At 37.7% G+C, this 16,192-nt stretch overlaps 2 protein-coding genes across 5 annotated transcripts; one reads left to right on the top strand and one right to left on the bottom strand.

Annotated features, from left to right (window-relative positions):
• The first annotated feature begins 497 nt into the window (after positions 1 to 497).
• On the top strand, positions 498 to 1,882 carry LOC119984081 (floricaula/leafy homolog). Of its 2 annotated transcripts, none has more exons than XM_038827847.1 (3): positions 498 to 933; positions 1,003 to 1,349; positions 1,461 to 1,882. In XM_038827847.1, exons 1-3 carry the CDS (start codon positions 498 to 500, stop codon positions 1,824 to 1,826), a joined length of 1,149 nt encoding a protein of 382 aa, XP_038683775.1. In that variant the 3' UTR covers positions 1,827 to 1,882. The 2 variants fall into 2 exon arrangements, with proteins under 2 accessions (XP_038683775.1, XP_038683774.1); XM_038827846.1 differs by having other exon boundaries at positions 991 to 1,349.
• Positions 1,883 to 2,043: 161 nt separating this feature from the next.
• Positions 2,044 to 12,290, bottom strand: LOC119984078 (protein MEI2-like 1). 3 transcript variants are annotated; one of them, XM_038827843.1, is made up of 15 exons: positions 11,721 to 12,290; positions 10,770 to 10,937; positions 10,518 to 10,563; positions 9,617 to 9,952; positions 7,923 to 8,329; positions 7,658 to 7,816; positions 7,330 to 7,446; positions 7,091 to 7,242; positions 6,397 to 6,470; positions 5,877 to 6,200; positions 3,714 to 4,380; positions 3,230 to 3,314; positions 3,044 to 3,112; positions 2,730 to 2,909; positions 2,044 to 2,490 (listed from the first exon to the last, which is right to left on the bottom strand). In XM_038827843.1, exons 2-15 carry the CDS (start codon positions 10,845 to 10,847, stop codon positions 2,326 to 2,328), a joined length of 2,859 nt encoding a protein of 952 aa, XP_038683771.1. In that variant the 5' UTR covers positions 10,848 to 10,937; positions 11,721 to 12,290; the 3' UTR covers positions 2,044 to 2,325. The 3 variants fall into 3 exon arrangements, with proteins under 3 accessions (XP_038683771.1, XP_038683769.1, XP_038683770.1); XM_038827841.1 differs by having other exon boundaries at positions 5,877 to 6,293; positions 11,721 to 12,289; XM_038827842.1 differs by having other exon boundaries at positions 5,877 to 6,293; positions 11,737 to 12,289.
• Between the last annotated feature and the right edge of the window lie 3,902 nt (positions 12,291 to 16,192).

Here is a 16,192-nt window from a genome sequence, read left to right as displayed (position 1 = left end):
AAGAAGGTCGTGAGATGTTATTGTTTCAAGTACAAAGAGACAGGTTTTGTTCAGGATTTGGCATTGCCGACGAACAGTATTACTTTAATGATTTTCCATCTTGACAAGCCATACTTGACTGAGTTTACTGGATCACCCCTTCAAAGCTTGCCTTTAATGAAAGTGTACAGATTTTCGGTCATTGTGGCCTGTGTTCAGTTCCGTTTTGAGGGCATCCCAGCTGCTGCTAATTCACCCTGCCAAGTTGTACGTATAAAATTTGCATCAGTGTTCACGAATACACACAATATTTTTGTCATGTATAACTTACGAATTCATTTAAATCCTGTGAATCAAACCCAACATAAGAGATTAACTGGAATACCCATTATTGGGATCTCTAGTTATTTAATGGCCATAACACTTGTCTCTATATTAGGACTTGAGTTATATAGTAAACAGTTTGTCATCCCACAGGCCACAACTACAAGCAGCGCAAAAGAGGGGTAAATTAAGAGATGGATCCTGAAGCATTTACAGCAAGCTTGTTCAAATGGGACCCACGAGGAGTGGTTCAACCGGTCAACCGCCTAATGGAAGCCGTGGCACCACCACCAGCGCTTCAGGTAGCGACGGAGTACGGTGTGCGGTCATGGGAGTTGGGTGGTCTGGAGGACCTGTTTCAGGCGTACGGGGTCAGACACTACACGGCAGCGAAGATTGCCGAGCTAGGGTTCACAGTGAGCACGCTTTTGAACATGAGGGACGAGGAGCTCGACGAGATGATGAACAGCCTATCACATATTGCCAGGTGGGACCTTCTCGTTGGCGAGAGGTACGGTATCAAAGCCGCAGTGAGAGCTGAAAGAAGAATACTCTATGAAGAAGATTGTCGAAGACGTCACTTGCTTACCTCTAACATTACCAATAACCTCGACGCGCTCTCTCAAGAAGGTTTCTAAAACAAAACTTCATAATTGTTGTCCAACGACATCGTATTGCTGACTCGTTATTTTTTCACAGGCTTGTCAGAGGAGACGGTGCAGCAAGACAAAGAGGCCGCGAGGAGGGGTGGAGTGTGGACATGGGAAATGGCAGTGGCGGTGGGGGAGGGGAAGAAGCAGCTGCGGAGACGAAAAGGCCAAAAGAAGGTGGTTAATGTCGATGACGACAACGACGAGGATAACGAAAACAGTGTTTTGTCCGAGCGACAGAGGGAGCATCCTTTCATTGTGACGGAGCCTGGTGAAGTAGCACGTGGCAAGAAGAATGGCCTCGATTACCTCTTCCATCTATACGAACAGTGCCGGGATTTCTTGATTCAGGTCCAGAACATCGCCAAGGATCGCGGCGAAAAATGCCCCACCAAGGTAACATAACCAACAAATCTCCACCGTCCATCTAATCAACCACTCAATTGGACTCATCAATTATCTCGGCCCATCTTAACTTGATTGGGCTTGTATTGGGCCTTTTTACAGGTGACGAACGAGGTTTTCAGGTATGCGAATAAGGCCGGAGCAAACTACATTAACAAGCCCAAAATGCGACACTACGTGCACTGCTACGCACTTCACTGCCTGGACAAGGAAGCATCGAATGCGCTGAGGAGAGAATTCAAGGAGAGAGGAGAGAATGTTGGGGCATGGAGACAGGCCTGCTATAATCCTCTTGTGGGTATAGCTGCGACTCAAGGTTGGGACATTGATGCCCTTTTCAACGGACATCCTCGTCTTTCGATTTGGTACGTTCCGACGAAGCTCCGTCAACTTTGCCATGCCGAACGCAACTGTGCCTCGGCTTCTACCTCTATATATGGCGGTGGCGATCCCCTGCAGCATTATTAGGGCTTACTTGCTCTCCCTCTAGTTTTCCCTCTAGACATAATAATGCAATGTTTTGTATTAGGATACGTTATTATTCGAATTAGATTTTAGTGAGTTGTGATGCAGTATATGTATCTAAAGCATGCATGTTATAAGTTTTTTTCCCCTTTTACCTTGACGGTCAGTGAAATCACACCAATATTTAAAAATTGAAACAAAAACAGGGCTCACTTGGCCATTCAAAAAAGCCTTGGACTTCTGTACAACAATGGTTACTCAGACTACCCAAAATTTTGATACTGTCAGGCAATTCATTGTACTCATAGTTGGCCATGTCACAAAATTTTATGGAAACAATGAAGATTCTGAGGCTACCCAGCTTGGTTTTGGTTAAGTTCAGAACAATGCTCTATACAGTGAAAAAAGTCATCAGGCCACCCCCGGCATACAGTATAAGGGTGGATATACACCTCGCACTCTCATTCAAGGTCATGGTTAGTGCCTGCTATAAGGCAGATACTCAATTCGAGATCTCTGAAGAACCCGATGAAGATTCCACTGCTTTGGAAGAGCCCTCTCCATCAGCATAATTTTGAGGGCTCCCTTGCTTGTGATTTTCATCAGTACCCCCAGTTCGAGGTTTGCCTGGTCTTGACAGAATATTGGTGCCCATAGGAAAGGGCTCCTACAGAGAGAAAATTCGTCAGTCATCCCTTGAGACAATATGGGAAGAACAGAGAAATTTTGGTCCAAAATATACATAATCTTTACAAAGCATATTATTCAAATTTTCAGGATTTTTCATTTCAATGCAGTATGAAGAGTTGGAGATTGAATGTCAAAAGAAAACAAATAGCATTTATCAAGGGAAGGATTAGGATCTTCATTCTTCACAAGTCAACTTTCAATCATAAATACTTTTACCTGATCACCAGCATTAGGACCATCAGTATGAAAGAGAATAGGTCGACAACGCTTATCCTCATTCATCAAGCTCGAGTTCTGAAAATGTGCAACCAATGCACCTTTGCCCTGAATCCGAGCATATGCAAGAGATGCCACCTTTTCACTGTTGAACTTCTCCCATTTTTTTCCGTTGAATGCCTGCATAGAGATGTTTCCTCATCCTTTTAACTTCTATTATTCCACACAGGTGGGTGTGTAAGCACAAAGAAAATAAAATATCAAGAGTACATCCACAATTCCATTTATGTATATTAAAACTAAGACCAGCAGACCTGGAAGAATGGAATAATCTGTTGTGGGTCGATCATGTTTATGAACGCATAGCCGACATTGCATTTGTTCTGTCCAAATCATTCGTAAAGATGAATTAGAAATGCAATTTTTTCCCAGTAGATATGTTACATATAAAAATGAGGTTCACCCCTCGATCTTGTGGACCAAATGAAAATTCTACTTGCCTTGAAGTCAATTGGAAGATAAAGAAAATCATAAGTTCCTCGACAATGCTCATCAATGGCAGTCAGAAGCATCTTTGAGGTGTACCTAGAAAACCCCACCAATCAAAACAAAAGAGAAACTAGTAGCACGCACGAGTGCATGGAATAAGCACCTACCAGATACTCAGAAAACCAAGACAAAAACAGCATGTATACAAACACGAGTAGCACAAGAACCTAAGCATTAGTCAATACCAAGAAAACTAAAATACAGAAGAACCAGTACTTGCGTGATCAATGGTGAAACTATTACATCATGAAATGTTGATGAACATGCTTCAAACTTAGTATAGTAAAACCTATACTGTCTAGATTGCCACAAATATATAATACATCAAGATAGGATTTAATCGTGTTCAATCACAGTGATAATAATGGTTTGAGAAATAAATTAAAGAAATTGAATTTACATAAGAGCAGGAAAGGATAGAAGAGTATCACATACTTGTTTGGAATGTTCTTTATCATCAGTGTAGTTCGGCAATCGTCCCCATGCAGTATGCGATCGACATTGAGCTCGTATTGCTTCTTATCGGCATGATTAGAATTCAATTCATTTCTACGGTGTGAAAAGTTTCTTGCACGTTCATTAGATGGATCAAAAGAGGCTGGTCCTGAAATCATTGGGTTCCTCCTAGGGAAAATGTGGAGCATCTGCTGAGGAGAGTGTAATGCACCATTATTATTCAACTCCATATAATTTCCACCAACATGAGAAAAAATGTTGTGAGATGCAATTTCCGCTGGATGTGAAGGAGAACCAATAGGAAAACCCCCATTCCTAAGGGAGCCCAATTGGAAACCAGATGCTTCAGGAGACTCTGCAATATAGCCATGTTGCCTCTCCAAGAAGGAGGGATTAACAGCAGGGGCAGATCCAATATGGTGATGAATAGGTGATGCTGTGTTCAGCATTAGGGGAGGTGCTCTATGAAAACCAGGCACATGTGGAAAATGATGTGATTGAACACCATTAACAAATGATGGTGAATTCGACCGTGAATTCGACCAAATCATTGGGCTTGAAGGATGTTGCTGAGGGGAGCTGGAGCCATTCCACATAAAGTGATGTCCATGCGTTGTACAGGATCCCTTTCCAGAAGATCCAAAAACTAGAAAGAGATATTTCAGCAATAGAATCATCAAAATGTTTAACATTAAAGTTAGTGAGCAGCAAAGACCTAAAAAATCAATTTAAAGAAGAAGTACTTGCTATGAAACATGCTCTAGAGACCGACTATGTATCACACAACTGAATGACTAATACCCTTGGGGACTCCAGAATCCGTTTACTTAAATGTTAGTATGGAAGACATGGACAACAAAGATAGAAGTTTTTGAAGATGTGCCCATAGAACTTTCCTCTTTAATGATATGGGCGAGGATGACATGAAACCAGTGAGCCTAGGGGGCCAAATTCAAGCCTAGAAGAGAAACAAATTGTAGACAGTAGCTCAAGAGTTTTCTCTGTGTTACAGTACAGATAGCCCAGGGAGCAAAATGAGGTTCCATACCGATTAGAAATCAGAAAATAATTTCTTTAAACTAATCACAATTCCAAGAATCTCCATCCTTTGTAATTAATATCCTATTCTAAGAAGCTCCCAACAGAATCCTAAATGCAAGTACCATGTAGAACTTCTGAAAACTAATTTATATGTATGTAATAATAGTTTCTATTCATTTATCGCCAGAATTTGATGAAGCAGTACTGTGGAAACTATACCTGAGTTTTCAGTATATAATAATACCCATTCAGTAAAAAGAATGAACGAACTCAAATGAGAATTCATCTAATTTTGCAAAGTAAAATTAATCAAACACCTTACTTTCATATTCGCAAGTTTTTTTCCTGTCTTTTTCTTAAAATCATACGAATTATGGTCACATGGTTTTCCTATTTGCTACCAATATATGCTTTTCCACTAATGCTGACAATTACAGCGAAAACTGGAAATCATTTCTGCAAGCACACTACAGTTAACTGCAAAGGAGACTCACTACGTTCTTAGTAATATTTCATACTGCAAATTACTAGAATCACCAGCATTTTAAGCTTCAATTCAATAAAAGTCAATGACAAGGACAACATTTATTTGTAATAATAAAAGCTAAAGAATGCATTCTTCAACTCCAATCCTTAAGAGGGGAAAGGCAAATTTGGGCATATTTTTCAGTTCCGGATGGAAGTGTAACTTCAACTTTGCAGCATGAGACACAGATAGCAAGAGCAGCTCAACTCACCCAAATTATTAAATTAAAGACTGAAAAGTTGGATGTCCATGCATGGTTTCTAGAACAAAATTGTGTCGTTTGTCATGCAGGCACCAACCCGATTCATTATCATCTCATATAACATAACATAAATAATGCGGATAAAGGAAAACAACTGCAGAGCACAAGGCTCCTGAAGTTGGTCAAGGACGAGAAAATGTACACACACCAAGCAATTCTGACATGTTTCCAATTCTTACATGATTAAAAAAGTGCCCTTGGTCGTCTCAGGCTTGGATGTTATATCTTCTCTTCGTAATGCTAATAGTTAGGTTACTAATTCCCATTCTAGCAGGGAATGAAATTGAATAGCCATCAAATGAAATAAACTCACCTCCGCCATTAAATTCCATGAGCTGTCCATTTAAGTTCACACCATTAATGCACTTATTGCCAAAACCTTCTGTCACTCTAGGATCACCACTGCTACCCATGTCTCTGATACTGCTTAAAGAACCGTATGAACTACCATTGGCCAGAGTATCATGATAAACAGGGAGAGAATGTGGATAGAGACTTGGAACATATTGACTACCAAACTTCACGTCATTGACAGAATGGTGGGGCTCATGAAGTCCAGCTTGTTTGCTAATGGATGACACAGTCAACGGAGAGGACAGGCTTTTGGGCACACTTGAACTGAGATGTGGATTGGTTACTACACTTAAACGCGATGGATCAGCAGAAGGTAAAACCCGAATAGGGCCGTCATCCATGAAGCTAGATACATTTAAGCAAGGTGGAAACATTGCTGTAGAAGATTTGTATTAGAACCCAAAAATTAATAATAGTATATAATAATAACACCCAATCTGATCCTATAGTCCGAATTTTCATAGCAGGAAGATTCCTACCAACGTGATCTGATTGAAGTTTTTCAAAAGGCCATTGAAGTTCATCTCGCTCTGGCTCAGTTTGTTGGATCGGACTGAAAATGAAATATTATAATTGTTATTCACAGACTTTGCTACATATTACTTCAGAAAGATAAAGAGAACAACAAAACCCAGAACTGCATTATGTGTCATAACAGCAATTTAAATAAAAATCTGTAGGTTGAATGTTTTTTTATTTGAAAACGGGCGAACATGTGACCCAGTGGTAAAGTTGTAGGGGTGCAACCTAGAGGTCACATGTTCAATTCCTAGAAACAACCTCTCCACATATATGTTGGAGTAAGGTTTGTATACATCTTATATGTCCCCAACCCTATCCACTACAGGAACCTTGTGCATGGGTGTTGCTTAGCTTTTATCCTTTTTTATTTGAACAGAAAAACTGAAGGTTCAATGAACAACAAATGAACCATAAACTGCAGTAAGATTACATAACAAACAATTCTGCTGTGCCTTTCTTAATCTCAAGACTGGCAAAGATAGAAAAAAAAATTTGGTAAGTAAGCGGGGTACCACCAAGTGGGGTATATGCCTTAATCACCTCGGCTGAGGGGTTGTTGGCTAAGATTGAAAAAAGGTGAGTACTAAGACACCATCAGAAGGGAAAATTGTAACAACGAAAAAGAAAGTAATGAGTGAAAATTGATGATACCTCCATTTTGTACACCAGAGATTTCTGGGTTCGAGCTTGATCTGCTTCCCAGCAATGTCACTCCCATTTAAAGAATTAAAAGCAGCCCCTACAGCTCGAATATCATAATACTCTATGAACTTGTCATGAAACCTGTGTGGAGTCTCTCTGATCTGCAAATATGATAATCAACAACATAAATACATATGGTTTACAATGGTAGAAGTGAAGCAAAACAAAACAATATGGTAGTAGATTACTTCTTTGATATCTCCATAAACACCAAATATCTGGAGAAGCTGGTCATCAGAAACAGAGGAATCGAGGTTGGATACCACCAGAACCCCCTGGTTAACATTTTTTTCTGATGGAGTGTCCTATTATTTTAGCAAGCCAGAAATTCAAAAGCAGCAATTTCCATTAGCAAATACGAAAGCAGACTAAGTAGCAAAGGATCAAAAGTTCAAAAAAGCTAGGCTAGTAGGCTCATTGAAACTAAAGGAGCAATACACCATAAAAAAACATTGTGTTAACCAGTTTGAAGTAACGAATATAACATGATAACAGCCTCAGCAGTGACCTGCACACCTTTGGAATTGAATAATGTATGTCAAGTTTCCTACACATCAGCAGCTTATTTTGAAGTGCCTTCATTGCATTTCGAGCAGCTCTAATATCATAATAAGAAATCATGACAAATCCACGATGTTTGCTGGCTGTATAGAGTGTTCTTATATCTCCATATTGCTGAGAGAACAAAACAAAAATGTCAACTAAATTGAATATTTTAAGTTAAATGACTTGCTTGCATGGAACCCTGACAAACCACTCCAGAGAAACAAGTAACATGCACCTCAAAAAGAGCCTTTAGTTCGGAATCTTCAACATTGCTATTGATGTTTCTCACAAAAAGTGTTCTTGAGGGGCGCTCTCCAACAACTGAACCATTAAAATGCCCCTGAGCATTAAAAACACCCCCAATAAATTGCCCTGCACTTACATCTTCATCCACATCTAATTGCATGCCCCCTCCACTGCTAAACAGGTCAATATCTTCTAAGTCATCCCCAGAATTCACTTGTGGATTGTGTCCCAATGGATCAATCACTCCTGAAAATAAATCATCTTCATCAGGGAGGATATGCCCAATAGTATGTGCCTCAATTTCATCAAGAAGTTCACACGGTTCTTCTTCTTCATGGTAGGAAGTAACAGCTTTAACAGGTTGATGGGACAAAACCTCCTTCCCGAATAACCTCACTGCATTAAAATGATCATATTAGTGGAATACGTTCAGAATGATATATTAGTAGTCTGGAAATAATGCCAAAACAAAAGGTGATTTAGAACTCAGAATGAGTAGTAATAGACACAGAATATGAAAATAGATGGCTTCAAAAATGGAATAATCTGGCAATAATGCAAAAGCACTCAGTAATTTTAAGTTGACATATCATTAGTTGAATATCAAGAACAAAATTTTACACCGCTTGTTTTTCAGTATAGCCTTTAGATGCATATAATCACTATAATAGTAGACATATTGGTACAAAAAGTCGTGTTTGGGAGTGAGACACTCTATTTAAACCACTTAGATGTGATTTTGGAGGTAGGGTTTTTACTTGGATCTTGATGGTAGACAAACAACGGTCACCAAATAGTGAAAGAGAGATGGATGGGTACGAGGCAATTTAGCAAGCAGTGAATAAAGTAATGAGGCCAAAAAGATAAGGAAAGCAAGTTCTGAGGGAAGAGACAGAGACCCTCAACTGGCAGTACAAAAAAGAACCACCCATTCATGGAGTTATACTACTACCTCTCTATTGTTTGATTTTGATATTTCTCCTCTTTTGCTCTTATTGTAGTAAAGGAATGTACTGCAGAGAATCTTTCCTTATTAGTTGACTTAACAGAAGACTCCATGAAATAAATAAATAGAACTGATACTCCCTTGTCTCCATACCACTCATCTCCTTTCACTGGTCAAGAGGGTGGTGTGTCATTTTTATCAAATGTGAGAGCTGGCAGCCCTAAGTAGAAAATTGAACATGAAAAATTGATTGCTTCAAAAAGTATTTTGTTTAAAAAGGAAGTATTAGAAAGATTTGGATTCACTCTATCAACGTGATAAAAAATCCTTGCTTTGAGCATTGCATGCAAATTTCCTCACATGTATGTTTCAAATGCCATAATCGCAAGTCAATGCAGCCTTACATTTCAAGCTAATCATCTGATACTTTTTCCAAAAACACAACTAATGTTGAACGCAAAAAATATGTTTTCATTGCTCAAAAGAACATGAAAATATAAGAATTAAATAGATTTTGAATTGAAATGTGAAAAAAATCCCTTGAGGAAGTGAAGCATGTGTCTTCCATTACATATTATTTTGATATGACTTCCCTAATATATTTTGTGCGACATAATTGTCAATCAATGTGGGCTCATAAAGCTAACCATAATATCACTCTTCCAAAAAAAAAACTCAAAGTACTAACTTACAAATAAAAAAATAAGCAGTTTAATAACCATGAAAAAGAAACTTACGCTTCCGACTAAATATTTCAGACAACGAGCTTGAGAACAAACTACTTTCAAACTGTGTCCCATTAGTACCAGCCCTTGGTCCATCCAAACCATAAGATGCCGGATATGCACTTAAATTTAACCGTGATCGTGGATGATTGTTGTTAGAATTCCATGAAGTCTCAGAAATACTGGCACTTCCTCCATCTCCACCAATTTGAAGCTTGTCTTTATGGTCTCTCGCTATAGTTGACGGTAGAGATAGCAAGCAATCAGCTGAAGGTACCCCTCTTTGTGAAAGTCTTTCCAGGGTCGATGAAGCAGCAAAGTTGCTCCCAGGCATTGGTATGATTCCATCTGTTAACAGAAGGAAAACAATGACAAAATCAGTACAAAAAACTTTTCGATCAACCATCTAAGTAAAACAGCGACTTTCAAATAATCTATAAAATGAGACAGTTTTTGAACATATTCAAGCTTGACAAATAAGTAACGGGTTAGGATTATACTCTCCATCAATCTGCACATCACAAAACATGGCAACTGAAAAGTTGCTTCATATGTCGTTGATGGAATTAATGTAAGACTTAGATAAGCTACAACTAATTAGGATTATACTCTCCATCAATCTGCACATCACAAAACTTAGATAAGCTCCCATTTGTTCACAGGTTTCGGCATTAAATCACTCTCGTGATTACCAAGTCCAGTGACCACATTTCCAAAGATGTCACATGATTGTTCAAATATTCCAGTTAGTAAAGGTAAATTCCAAGGGATTTCTCAATATTGTTCAATCAAGTCCTGGTAGTGCAAGTAAAAGTTAATTTGAGCTTCTAACAGATCCAACCTTCCCCTAAATCTTGAAAGAAACAGTTGGATATGAGAGTGAATAGAAACAAGACTAGTTGAGGGTGCTAACCTTGCTGTGTGGACATAGTATTTGACTTCCAACATCCAATTTGTCTCTGCCGACAAAAAAAAATAAAATTAAAACAACCATTAACGTTTCATTTTTGTCCAGGAATATAGAAAAGGTTGAGGGAAGAAACGAGAAAGGGGGCAAAAAATGATAAATCACAGTAAGTATATAGTATATACAAACAAAACTCAGTTAGTTCACATGCAAGAAACGGAATAAAAAAACTCATAAAAGTTTACATGAACCAACTACCTCAACCAGAAGAGAATCGTCTTCAAAAAAGTGTGACGGCAGTGATCCACCCCTTTGATCCGCAATTTCAAAAGGCATTTTGAAACTTCAAAATTAGACAACCTCAAGTATGAAATGAAGCCTCAAAATTTTCTCAATTGTTTTGCCCATACAGGCTTCATGGTTCACCTGCTGACAGGAAGTCAAAGGTCAGTTGCTTCAGTGACCATGAACCACTAAACTAGGCATCCTCCTTCTACCTCAAAAATATTCATACTTCAATAGACAAAGCTCTAAATCTCTTGAACATTCTAGAAAAAAGACAACACATGCACGCAACAAAATGCAAAACAGACTAAATCTATCAGACTCCACTGCTTTAGTTACACCCAGGCAGATAGATATCTTGTTAAATCGGAACCTCAAGAGGTTAGGAAAAACAAACGAAAGGCAATTTCTGATCACACAACTAGAAAGATCATGAAAAGGATGATAGTGTGATAACAAGAACCACTTCCTTACCTACCAATTACCAAACATAAATGTCCAGAAACCTGTTTGGTAGCCCAGAAAGAGAAATAAAACAGAATTATCAAACCCCAAACTAATCACACTAGGGAATTCCAAACAAATTAAAAACTGCACTCCACAATTCGATGACTCACTCGGAAAGAATTCCAAAAATAAAAAATAAAACATAAATGGAAGTAACATTAAAATCCAAGTTCTCTTGGTAAACAACTATTTTCCCTACGTAATTCAGCTAACTCCCGCACCAGATATCATCTAATCAGCATTCCTAATCCGATCCCGAAAATAAATCAAAATACTACCGAAAATTTCCACGCACTTCTAAGCTCGATCCGCGCAATTGATATAAAGAGCAGCAACTAACAACACAGAAAGCACGGCAGAAAAAGAACACAAAAAAATCTTCTGGAATATAATTCAAACTAATAGAACAGAACGCACCTTTCGAAAATCGTACCTTCAATTACGTGCGTTCTCCCGCTCCAATCCAACACAGATTTCTCGATCAAAGAGAGAGAACGCAGTGTTGGCATTTAACAGGAGCGATCCAGTAGAGAAAGGTAAACGTTGAAAGAATTCAAGGAATGAGGAACCAAGCTAGAACAAAGGATCTCGGAATTCAAGCCTCACATGAACGTCTCTTTCCCTGCACTGAATGCTATCGCACTCGCCGCGCAAGAGCGTATATTTTCTTTGTCGTTTGCTTCTATAAAATCATAATTACCTAAAATCCAGAAGAAAAAAGAGAGAGAGAAGCAAAATTATAAGAAATTAGCGTTTTCTTGCATAATTCAACTAAGTCCAGGGCAATAAGGAACTCGCATCGGAAAATTGGATTCCCGTTGGCGGTGAGCGAAATTCCGGCGAGATTTCGCTCGCCGGTATCTCGCTGTGTGAGGAGGAGAGGGATATAGAGCGCTTTGTAGAGAGAGAAAGTGCAGTTTGCTATGAAAAGACGACGAGAGAAGAAATAGGCGGGCGTGAATTGTGTGTTTGTTAAGAATAAGTGGAAGAAATCAAGACCGTCGCTGAAAACACGAACGCTTCTGATTCGGCTTTTCGTAGTGCGCCTAGGAAAACGGGGTTATTGGGTTTGACGGACACAGAGATATTTGTCTTGAGTGACGTGTTGGCTTGGTCGAGTCAAGCCGAGCCGAGCCGAGCCAGATAGATTTTGATGCCTTATTTGGGATAACTAAATAGGTTTTCAAGATCTTCATAGTCTTCAATTTTTTCCCAATTTTAATCTCAATCTATATGGTACGTCGGATATTCATTGATTATGAATACAGACGTAGGATCCCTTAAACGTCCAACACTTCAGGTTGATAGGATTTAAAATGAGGGTAAGAAATGGGAGATGAAACATTTTTCTTTCAAAAATTAAGAGCAAATATTGCATTTTTTTTCCTTTTTGACATAATATTATATTTGGTTTATTGTCATGATGTAACTAATGAAATTGGATCATGAATCTAGACAAATGTTGCAAGGATAATGAAGTGTTACTTTTATTTGTGAAGCTCAAAAGATGTAAAGCACCCATATGGAAAGCAAATTATATCTTAAATGACATGTTGTAAAACACTATCTTCGATTTTACACTGCTTTAATTAAATCCGTTTGGACTGATATTGATCTCCTTTATTATATATTTATTTTCTTACTTTATTATTTATCCTACTCAATCGCAATAATCATTATACATATTCCCTAACATTTCAAAAAAAATCATTGAACATGTGAGTGTCGTAAAGAAAATTGTATACATGGCATCGTGAATCAAGAAACATTACAAGCTGTCCTATTTAATACACCGGATATATCTTGTCTACTCCAAGAATATAAATTATATTATTAAATAATTAATAATAAGTCCAATTTATTAATGGGAATGACACTTTGGTTCTCCTTTTGTCTTCGCTGGCAACTTTTTGGTAGGAAAGCAAGTTGGATGCTCAATCATTTCATCCTGACTTATTTGTCCTTTTATTATATTTTTAATTAGAGTAATAATATTCTTTATAATTAATTATCCTCTTTTTTTTGTTTGTTGCCTATTTTGTATACTACAAAAATTGGCATATTAAAAACACTCATTAAACATAATTGGATATTTTTAATTGGGTGAATTGGAGTATACGGGAATCTTCAAAATACATAGTTGTCATATTGGCAAACACATTTGTAAATTATAAGGCGTTAATATTCTTAATTGACCCTAAAATTTATGAGTAGTTCTATATACCCAAAATAAGATTTTCATTATATCTCGATCACTTACACTATTAATTTCAGTTGAGATCTCCAAAATAAGATCTCAATTTTTCCCCCGATCACTTATAGGGAATCTTATATCTATGTTCATAATCAATTAATATCTCAAATGTCACATAGATTGGCAATTAAAATGGAGGTGATGATGTAAATATTTTGAGTTTTGGATGGTGGTTGGCACAAAATATACAGCTTGAAGCCGTTAAGCCGAGCCAAAGAGGGAGCCGGTAAGAAACTGTCAGAACGGTAACAGAATTCGAATACTGGGCGCTGCGTAAAAGGATCGGAAAAGCATTTATTCCGTTACTGTTCAATTACTACCCACACGTCCTTCTCTTATTTGTCAACTCATTAAAGACGGCTTAAGACATTTTAGAGTTGTGGTAACACGTGTCTCGGCACACCGTAACCATTTGTTTCATTTCTCATTTTGGTCCAAATTGCTAAAGATCGAAAATATATATATATATATATATATATAAATTTGACATTCACTTTTTTTTTAGCTTTCCATGACTACTAATTGGAGCAACAAAATTGTATTTATGCCTATTTATTACTGACAATCCTAGTCAGTCTTTCTTCTTCTCTCCAAAACTCATATGATTGATATTCAAATTGTCAACTATGTAAATACATATTTGAAACTTATCACCAATTAGCCTTTGTATAATTAAAAATTGAAAAATAATAGGAAGGACTGAATTGGCTAGGCATGAATTATTATACATAGAGGATGTAAATTATGTTTTGTTATAATTTGAAGAAAGTAAGAAGATACGGTAGAAGAAGAAGATGATGAGAAAAAAGTTTGGAGGTAGATCATTTGAGATATTGTTCACACTTTCGATCCATGGCTCGTGTGGGTTTGTCATTTTACAAGGTACCTCAATGGTTATTATATTGGGTTATATTTATAAATCATATTGCTTGGCCTTAAAGGAAGTGATATGATACGAGACTTTTTAACATATTTAGTTAGTAGATTGTGTAACTTGAATGGCAGTTTCCGAGTGAGAGTCAAATTGTTATTCTTGGACGTAATGTGGGGAAAGAGATCACGTGGTAACGGTGGGCAGATGGGGCATTAGATGTACATGTGTTGTTTATATCACATGAAAGGGACAACCGGAATGGGCTGTCATTTTCAGCTCCTACGCAACACACTTGTCATCGTTTTGAAGGCATGGGCTTCCATAGTCAAAATTATTTGTTAGGAAACAAGAAGAAGAAGAAGAAGAAAGAATAGCATAGAAATTGTAAACTAGCGGTGCAGCAACTCAATAGAGTGAATAGACTATAAAAAGAATATTAACTGTTTTGAATTTTTTTTCTTCCCTTTTTTGTGGTGAAAAAGGATGAACGGCTTCTGGATTGAATAGAAAACTTGTCGAGTTTTATGAGTCAGGCCATAGTACAGAGTCTCAAGGACAATGTCAGGAGGAACCTTTTGTTTCTTCATGTGCAAATGTTGTACTTTGCAGATAAAAGCTGCCACGCCTTTGGAGACAAAACAGCTTCAATAATAACAAAACGATTTTTATGCATCAATTTCATTCTCACTTCTTCAATTGCTTCCTTTTATAAGCAGTAAGGTTAACTATAATAAGTACATATATTATATCTATAGATATATCCACACACACACATATAGTTATGTATGTATGTATGTATGAAGTCCGAGTTTAATTATTTGGGGGGGGGGGGTTAGGGTTCAAATCAAGGGAGTTAGTGATTGGGCCAACATGATGTGTGATATCTCACCTAAAATGGTATATAGATCGGACAATATGGTGTACGTACGAGCACCTCTACTCTACGTACTCGCCTCTCTCTCCCTAGATCCATGTTATGTATTCATGAAATTTGGGACCCACGAAGCACAACACGACAAAAGGATTCAACCGTTTCCAACGTTTGAGCGTAAAGGACTGATGAAGGAGCAGAAAACATCAACGGCTGGCTGAGTGGGTGGGTAAAGAAGGTGACCAAGACAAACCCCACACAGTGTCGGTGCGCGTGTGGATGAAGCTTCTTCTTCTTCGTCAGAAACTACAAGAGCTTTTGTTTTGTTGGCGCGTAGCATCAGTCTTTTTGAAAGTTAAACAGGGTTTTTGAGGAGTGTAAAGTGTGAAGCTTTCCATAGATTCTGACAAAAAGTAGTTTAGAGCAACTCCAGTGATAAAAACTATATCAAGCACTTCAAAATCATTCCTCTCTTCTACTCTTTCCTAGGTGACATAACTTAATTAGGTGAGTGGATCCCACAATATACACTATTCATCAACACTTTATACTTTTCAACACTTTATACTAATCTTCTTTATTTTCTCTTTCTTACTTTTCATCGTCTCTCTCTTCCTTTTCATCATCTCTCTTCACTATTCATCAACTATATACATACTTCATATTTCAATTGTCATTTTTAACAACAACCTATATTTCAAGTGTCATTATCAAGAAAGTGTGTTTTCAAGAGTTCATTTTCTTTCATTGTAGAACTCTAACACTCTAAATTTTCCATAAAGTTCACTTTTCAACACTTGAAAATGTGTTATCAAGTGTCCATTAGACATGCTCTCAAGATCTTCATATTGAACTCAACCTAGTCGAAGCTCCTTCCCGCCCTTGAAAAC

This window comes from Tripterygium wilfordii, chromosome 18 (genome assembly GCF_013401445.1).
Source record: "Tripterygium wilfordii isolate XIE 37 chromosome 18, ASM1340144v1, whole genome shotgun sequence".
Taxonomy (NCBI): Eukaryota; Viridiplantae; Streptophyta; class Magnoliopsida; order Celastrales; family Celastraceae; genus Tripterygium; species Tripterygium wilfordii.
The sequence above is the reverse complement of the archived record's forward strand: the minus strand, read 5'-3'. Positions and strand labels throughout refer to the sequence as shown.